The sequence below is a fragment of the Colletotrichum karsti genome (genome assembly GCF_011947395.1).
Source record: "Colletotrichum karsti strain CkLH20 chromosome Unknown Scaffold26, whole genome shotgun sequence".
In the NCBI taxonomy this organism is placed as follows: Eukaryota; Fungi; Ascomycota; class Sordariomycetes; order Glomerellales; family Glomerellaceae; genus Colletotrichum; species Colletotrichum karsti.
In genome coordinates, this window is record NW_024065926.1 from 278083 (window position 1) to 286807 (window position 8725).

The 8725-nt window shown below is 56.2% G+C and overlaps 2 protein-coding genes across 2 annotated transcripts; one reads left to right on the forward strand and one right to left on the reverse strand.

Moving 5' to 3' along the window:
- Positions 1-2144: 2144 nt before the first annotated feature.
- On the forward strand, positions 2145-2985 carry CkaCkLH20_08024 (histone; the record flags this gene model as incomplete). Its single annotated transcript, XM_038890739.1, has 3 exons — positions 2145-2249; positions 2589-2720; positions 2797-2985. The coding sequence occupies 3 exons, from the start codon at positions 2145-2147 to the stop codon at positions 2983-2985; spliced, it is 426 nt and encodes a 141-aa protein (XP_038743922.1).
- Positions 2986-6169: 3184 nt separating this feature from the next.
- On the reverse strand, positions 6170-8096 carry CkaCkLH20_08025 (r3h domain-containing protein; the record flags this gene model as incomplete). Its single annotated transcript, XM_038890740.1, has 4 exons — positions 6170-6219; positions 6272-7126; positions 7176-7686; positions 7746-8096. 4 exons carry the CDS (start codon positions 8094-8096, stop codon positions 6170-6172), a joined length of 1767 nt encoding a protein of 588 aa, XP_038743923.1.
- Positions 8097-8725: the final 629 nt, after the last annotated feature.

The following is an 8725-nucleotide window of genomic DNA, read 5'->3' on the forward strand; positions in this document are numbered from 1 at the left end:
TGGCAAGGTTATCGATATCGTTGTCGAAGCAGAAGCTCTCGGAAGAACCTCACGTCACTACCATGTAGGTCCAATAACCCGGAATGCGCGGCCCCCAAGTATATTATCGGATCGTGGAATCCATCTGTTTGGTCGGACCAGTCGGCTGTGGTGTTGTTGTTTTGTGGCCAGAGCATTGAGGCAGCCGGTCGACACGATCCCCGTCTCCGACAGCAGAGGGGCAGATCAAGCTTTGTGAGCCGACGCGGCGAACGCCCATCACACGAGGTTGTCTGGGCAAAAAGGAGCCTGAGGAGTCCGTAGGGATACGGATACACATGCCATGTTCCAGTGTTTCTGCTTAAATATCGACGTAACGCGACGCGATGTAACCACAGTGAGTGAAAGCCGGGCTTCACCAGACTGACCGTGAGACGACAACATTTCGGACCACATGTTGGCCTGCGATGTCGTAGAGCCAAGGCAGACGTCGGCCAGCCAACCGTTCAACTGGCCATGGTTAGTAAGGGTCCCATTCGTCGTCGTTTGCTGCGGCCGGTATACGCCATCAGCTGACTCGAATTGAGTTGGGCAGAGTTTCGGAGTCGCTGGACAAGCGCGTGATGATGCGCATGCAAAGTAAAGTAAGGTGCACCAAGATTCAAAAGAGGGGATGGATATGGATGGACGGGGATGCGGTGCAGATGAGATGCAGACTGGAACCACTTGGTGGCAGCTGCCGGGCTTCCGGCTAGGTGCAGCGTCACCCGAGCGCCCGTGACTGCCGAGCTCAGATCACGGGGCCGTGGCGTTGGCTGGGTGGAGACTGGATATCTGTGGAGCCATCCGAACGGGCCGCCGTGGCCCTCAAGGTTGCCTTACATAAGACGACGGCGCCCAGAACATCGTGTCAGCCACATCATGTGACCTCTCCGCCACGGGCACGAGCCTCGTGCGGGACGCTTCCTTGGTCTGCGTTTTGCGTCGACATCAAGGCCAGCTTCAGCAACATCATGGTCGAGATGGCCGCATTCACCTCCACGGCTCGAGACGGGCTGCTTGTGGTCCCAGGCATACATGGGGACCATTTACTTACCATCTCTTGACTTTCTCTCGGCTGTCTCGCCGAGTGCAGCGGACTTGGCCAAGGCTGCTGCTGGCATCCGTCGCAGAGCCTCACCTTCAAGGTAAGGCAGGCCAAGGTAGGTTTCTCTCTCTCAGCCGTCACGACATCTCCGTATGTCTGCGTTGCTTGTTCGAGTTGAACAAGCACGTCTCAACTCATCTTTCGCGTCTTGGTCGGCGCGGGGACTTGTACGTGGCAAGGCCATGTCTTGGACTCTGCGCGACAGCCTCTCTCCTACCTCTCACCACAGTCCAGGTCACTCACATCAGCCTGCTCTGTGCTGGCGCCTGGCTCCGGCGGTTCGGACCGGGTTTACTTCGGCAAAGGGAGGACCTGGTCAGCATCCATTCCGGCGATAACATTCTGTACACGAAATCTGGGCACTCCTCGCTAGCGCCATAACACAGCCATCCACAGCTTAGCTCCCATCGACCAATCACATCCCGACATTCGAAAGCTCAGCAAACTCCTCCGCAAACTCTGCCCAGAAAGCCAGAGCGAAGGAAGGGAGCACCAACCGGGTCCCAGGTTCAGCAGAAGCACCTCAGAGAACCGAAAAGCAGTGGAGGACACATCAGAGGGACGAAAAGAGCACTGGCCGCGGACCTTTGCAGAACCGCAAAGAGCACTCACTCACTGGACTGCCTCCTCCTCCTCCCACCTCTTACAGCAAGAAAAAAAAAACACAGCAGCACAGCAAGGCACCAACCACACCACACCACACCGACTCGACCTGCCCTGCGATTTTCTTCCCATTCGCCCCCCCCTGTCCTCCCAGGTCCTGCTGTCACCGACGAACAACAACAATCGACCGTCAGCCTTCTTGCTAAATTTCTGCCATCTCCATCCACCTCCACCGAAGCTCTTCTCGACAACCCCTCCAACTCCAACCACCACCCGAAACATCCCCTTCGAGTAGAACTTCTTTTTTTTGACTTCATATCGATTCGCGCATCCCCACTTCGACCGATCCGTCGAGTTTTATTCAACCCCCGAATTTATCGAATCTTTTTTTCGCGCATTCGTATCGACATCAACAATGGCTGGCGGCAAGGGAAAGTCTGGCGGAAAGACGTCCGGAGGCAAGGCCACCGCCGAGGTCCCCAAGAAGCAGCAGAGCCACTCTGCCCGCGCTGGACTTCAGGTAAGTTTGCGCCGTCCTGATGATGCGCCGCCTTTGCACCTCGACTTCTGAGCTCCAGATATCGAACACCGACCGATGATTCGTTTCCGACGCGTCCAGCTGCACTACTCGACATCACACATTCACGGCTATCGCTTTTGATCGCGTTTCGACATTGGCGATCTATTCCCGTCGTGCGCCGCTGATTATCTATCGAATACGCGGCATGGCACGTTGACAGCGTCATGGTCGCGTGCACCGTGCGGCTGGGCTCAGAAGTCGATGGCGCAAAGACGAGCGAAGCATTTGGCGATAAATTTCTTCGCCCTGCCTTCGCAGCTTGCTAACTAGAAAACTCAGTTCCCCTGCGGTCGTGTCAAGCGTTTCCTCAAGGCCAACACCCAGAACAAGATGCGCGTTGGCGCCAAGGCAGCTGTCTATGTCACGGCAGTGCTCGAGTACCTGACTGCTGAGGTTCTCGAGCTTGCAGGCGTAAGTGCAATCCTTCCCGCGCTGTCCCGCGTTGACTCATCGCGGCGTCTGCCTAAACCCGACTAACACGTCTCAGAACGCCGCCAAGGACCTGAAGGTCAAGCGTATCACCCCCCGCCACCTTCAACTCGCCATCCGTGGTGACGAGGAGCTCGACACCCTCATCCGCGCCACCATCGCTTTCGGTGGTGTCCTGCCGCACATCAACCGCGCCCTCCTCCTCAAGGTCGAGCAGAAGAAGAAGGCCAAGGCTCTCGAGGCTTAAGAATACACACCAAAGAGAAAATAATGACGAGGCACGCGAGGACTCGAATATCCTTTGACCACGCCCTCATTGGATATCGGTCGCAAATTGTTGATATTCCCGGTAGTCTTTTGTTTTCCAGGTATTTTGGGTGGTGACGTTTCGGTCCGAGGGAACGCTTTATTTTTTTCCTGCTTTCCTTATCCTGGTCAGGTCAGGGACGACGAGGCAGGTGCGCCAGGGGTTTGGAGAAAAGTCTGTCCAAAAGAACGTCTCGCAAGACGAGGCACGCACGACTGCGACTGCGTTTACGTGCTGGCTCTTTTTTTGCACTCGACGTTTATGGGCTATACGATGCTCGGAAGGGCCGCAGAGGAGCCGAGAGCGCCTCGTTCCTGAGGAACAACGGGTATCTGCACACACACACCTGCACACGTCAGGGCCCGCGCAGGTTCACTTCGAATCTACATGTACAACAATTCAAGGTTCCCGTTTCGGTCCCAAAGAAGGCACGCGGATATGGCACTGGCTGATGGGCTTAGGTAGACGAATAAAATTGTAATGGGGTGCACTTCTCTTTGGCTTCTTTCTGTCCGTGAAAATCCATCACAGCTGAGGTTCACCATAATCGTACGAGAACTCAACGCTCTCCGAAGGGCCCGTTCCATACTCGCCGTATAACTCTCCCTCGATCTCTATCATCGGCGGGTACAAGTTTAGGTCTCTATCACCGCCGAACCGACCCTCCAGAAAATCCGCCGCCTCAAACATAAAATCGGCCTCGTCGGCACTCATACTCAACACATCCCTCGCAGCACTCATCCAAGGCGACGACATGCCAAACCCATCATCCTCATCCTCATCCCAATCTCCGTCTTCCGTCCTCGTCTCCGCCCTGATATGATGACATTCCGACGGGTAATCGCAGTCGTCCCAACACGTCGACGCCCCTCTCTCCTCGCCCATTCTCCTCTTCCGCTCCCGTTCCCTCTCCTCTTTATCGCCGTCCTGCCCCCTCTTCCTCTTCCCCGTCTTCTCCCTCCGCCAGTCCCCCCAAGCAGCCCACCGCCGATAGTCAAACTCCGTCCCGCAGACGTCCCCCCGGCGCTCCCCCGGCAGCAGCCGCCGCGTGCACATGACGTGTCCGCACCGGAGGCACCGCCGCCCGCACGAGAGCCGGAACGTCGTGTTGCACGCGTGGCAGCGCCAGAGCCATGGTTTCGGGGTCGGCGGTCGCGGCGGCTGTTCTTCTGGAGGATGTGGCGTCGTGGTAGAGGAGGAGGGGATGCGTGGGCTCGCGGGGGAATCTCTCGATCTCGGTGACGCTGCGTCTGTCGGGGTCTTGTCCCTGGGATGGGTATCGGGTGGTGGTAGTTGGATTTCTGTTGGCGGCCCGTCGCGTGGCGACATTTTGTTCACGACAACGAAGGGATGTATCAAGGCAGCGAGAATTTGGAGAATTCAGAGAGTTTATGTGGGTTATGAGGGTATTCCCTCCGGAAGGGCAGATGCTGGGTGATGAGTGACTGCGAATGACTCCCATACGAGACGGACCCAAACCAACAAACACCACAGCAAGTCAAAGACAGGAACCGGACTATAAATATGATGATACGTGAATCAAGGATTCGAGCAACCAAGTCACCGCCAACGGAACCAACAAGTCTATGAAATTTGCATCATACACACTCGTGCCTCGCCCTGGACCAACAAAGACACGCACACTTCACCGCAGAGTCGAACTTGACAAAACGGCTGTGACTGAACATGGCGCTACATGTTTGGGGGTTCGAGACTCTCTCTCTCGGTCGAGTCCATCACTCATCAGTAGTCATTCAGCATCATAGCACAAATGCAGTACAATCATAATAATGGTCATGGTCATGAAAATCAAACAAAATATATTCAACAAGGCGCAAACCGAGGCCCCAATGTGTGTGCGGCTCTCTCTCTCTCCCCCCTCCATACATCGTCATCATCATCCACTTCAACCGTCATCATCGTATTATCTCCGTGCCAAAGCACGCTGCACAACAAAAAGCAACAAGTCTGGCCGTCCACGCATCTTTGATCTCTCTCTCTCTCTTCTCATCTTCTCTCATGTGTCTCCTAAGATATCGACATGTGATCATCCCGCTTCATCTTCGTCCTGTCATCCCACTTCGATGCTCGCCAATCAATGCATACAGAAAACAAAATGACGGTGCAAAAATCCAAATACGAAAAGCGCAGCAATACTCTAGCTGGAGGTCCCAATAAAGACCGTAATAAAAAAAAGATGAGACGACCTAGCAGCCCCAATGCAGCCTCAACGCCAAATCTCCCTGCCAAAGTCCCCAGAGGGCCATCCCGCGAGACACCGGGAGGCACCCAAGTCCGGGGAAATCGGAGGGAGTAAGAGTACAAGCAACGCCCAAAATTCAAATCAAACTTTTTTGTTTTTCTTCTTCAATGACCCCGCTCCTGGATAGGTGTTCTGGGTCGACGCTTAACCGTGAGATGAGGCTCTGAGGAGTAACATCCGTCCTCGGTCGCCAATGATGAAAATGCCGGACCGCGATATTAGGTGGGTATAGTCATGGTCGCCGGGGCATGGTCTCTTCATCCAAAAAAATTTCGGCTTTTGTCGAGCATGCTGGTACAGCTATCTAGACATAAAAAGGTCGTAACAGCGTATTCATCGTCAAAGGTGGTTCATATGCTTCCGCGCGCCATGAAAGGAGGTATGGCGGGGAAACAGGAGGGGTATAGGGGACCGCCATGGGCGCCGTGCCATGCCGAAATGGTTGCCCATATCAAAGTTGTTTTTTCTTGTATCCAGGTTTCTTTTCCGTTCATCCTTCTCTGGTCGTGAAACAGCGATGAGCCGAGGTTTCCGTGCCGGGCGGGTGTCGTGAATCCGATGATGGATGCCGCCGCGGCGTTGGAATCTTCTATCCACCAAATCCGAGACGGCCGAGCGAAACATCATAACGCTGCCAGAGGCTCGTTTCCAACAAATCATCATTATAAGCAGTACGGTGGGAGAGTGTCCATATTGAAAAGCAAATGGCAGGAATAACACAGGGTTGTCGATTACCCGAGCTGGGGGGGCTGGGTGAACTCGTCGAATGTCGTTGTAGTCTCTATGCGTCGCGAGTCATGAATCGTGTCCTCATGGTAGTGGTTGTCGTGGCAGTCTCGGCGAGGATATTAGGGTTCTTGTCTAGTGGAATCGAGAGGCGCTTCCGGCACGGGGGATGTTGTCGGAAGAGTCTACAGTTGTTCAGTCCCGCACTGGAGATGGTTTAGAGGTTAGAGAACTCACCGCTACCACGCTGCATGTGGCCGTTGGAGCGGTTGCGTCCGTTGAAACCGGCAGAGGTCTCCCACTCAGGACCCCGGGGTTGTCTCTCGGGCGCATTACGGCTGGATCCGTTGGCTCCCGGGCGCTGGCTGCCGATGGCACCGGGTGTGCTACGCGCCTGAGTATGCGCCGCAGACTCGTAGGAGCCAAGGTTCAAGCCTCCGAGGGAGCTGAGGAGACTGCTGTCGGTTCCGGGGGTGCCAGCAGTGCCGGAGGTCGGCGTCAGGTTGGGGGTCGCAAGAGGGGCACCCGCCTGCTGGTTGTACTCGCTGAAGCGAGCGGAGGAGTTGTTGGCCTGGGGAATGTTGCCGATCCCGTTCATGGCAGTCAAGTAGCTCGAAGACGACGCAGACGGGCTGGGACTGAATGATCGCAGGTCTGCAAAGCTCTTGGCAGCACGGAGGTTGGCCAGGCCGTTGCCGTCAGGGCTTCCGGGAAGCTCCAGAGTCGGGCCCTGGCGACCGATGGCGTGAGAGTAGTTGGTGCTGGCGCTACGAGCCTCCCTATCCGCCGCAAAGTCGAACGTGGCCGCCCTGCTCAGGCCCTTCTTGTGGTAGTCCAAACCCACAGCCGGCATGTGGTGCTGGGTCGTGGGTGACGGCATCGCATGCTTGACGACGTGGATCTGTCGCGAATCGGCTTCTCCAACGGAGTTATGCTCAAGACCCATGTGGTGAGCCAAGATGTGGATTTGACGACGCTGCTCCGGGGAGATGGAGGCGGGGAAGATGAGGATTTCTCGGGTGGTGTCACGCTTGAAGACGGTAAGCTCAGTGTAGAACTCGAGGGTCTCTGGGTCATTGAGGTTGACATCGCCTATATCAAGTCAGTGGGCGCCCTGTGCGAATGGAATCAAGTGACATACCGAGGGCACTGCGTCCGCTTTGGCTGGAGATGCTGTTCAGGGTTTGGAGCGAGGGCTGCTGGTGCAGCATGGGTGCACGGTGCTGCTCCTCGAGCTGACCACGCCTTTCTCTCTTCTCGCGTTCGATGCGCTCGCGTTCCGCCTCGGGCAGCATCTTCTTGTACTCGACTCTCAATTTCCGGCCGTGAACCTCCATACCGTTCATGGCATCAATGACAATCTTGGTGTCCTCGGGTGACTGGAAGTTCGCAAAAGCCAAGCCGCGGAACACGCCGTTATCGAAGTGGTAGTTGAAGGCGTAGGGCTGGGGAAGATGCATATCCATCATGACGGCAGCCAGCGTCTCCTTGCGTACGGCAAACGGAATGTTCTTGATCACGATGGCAGTAGGGATGAGCTGCTCCTCCGTTTGCGAGCTAGGTCGCATATCGCCGTGTCCGCCGTAGCGCAGACCATTGGACATGCTGGAGTCATACGAGTTCTGCATACCGAGACCCTGATCGGTCCAGTTCTACAGACAGTCAGATTACGTGGGGTCGGGAAAGGAGATATATAGGGGGCGAAACTTACGGTAGGAAGGGCAGCGCGGCGGTTGACGCTCCTCTGTCTGTTGGCGCCGTTGATGGCACCGTTGACGGTCGCGACACCGCCAGCATTGTAGTTCCAAGCTTGGTTGTTATCCAGCATGTATCCTCCGGGCATTCCACTGGCAGACATCTGATCCATCGCTCTGGGGTTGTAACCGAGACGGTCGGAGGGGAAGAGGGCAGATGAGCCCAAGCCGTTGTCGAAGGGGCGCTGGGCCTGGCGAGGTAGGGACATGCCAGACTGGAAGCCGCCCGCGTAGGCCCTCGAAGAGCTCGGGGAGCGGTTGGCGGGAGTTGAGTATTCGAGATACATGTCGTGTTGTTGCTGGCTCATTGTTTTCGTGATCGAGCTCCTAGACCCCGTGGTTGGCGGTTACTGGGGGTTGAGATCCAGCAACTGGCTCGTACCGATGGGAGTGGGAAGGGAGAAAATTGCGGAAGTGGAGGGAGGGCGCAGGAGGGCTAGGGGCAGCGGCAGCAGCAGCGGCAGATGCAAGGCCCTCAAGCGAGAAAGTGACGTGGTGGACGAGGCCTTTTGGTTTTTCTGGGCGTCTGTCTTTTCTTCTCCTCCTCGGCGATGCGGGACGGGGTCACCAAAAACGCAGAGCATGCAACGAACAAGTCGCAGCAGATGTTGGTCTCAAGGCGGCCGTTCGTTTCGTACCGTTCGGATCGCTTCGTCGTTTTGCAAAAGGTGGTGCAGGGCCCCCCCAAAAGTTGGGTCAAAAAAAGGACTGGGAAAGATGCAAGAAGCCGAAAGTCGCACGCTGTGACAGGCAGGACGGGACAGAACCAAAATGCCGTGGCGGATGTTATGTAGGGGCGTGAGCGTGATGGGCGTGTAGACGCGGGCGAGAGCGGGCTGAGAGTTGGGAAAAAAAGAGAGGGCGTGGAGAGATTTGAGAGGATAGCAGGTATGTGGCGGCCTGCGGGATGGGCGCAGACGGGCTGGTGCTCTTCTTC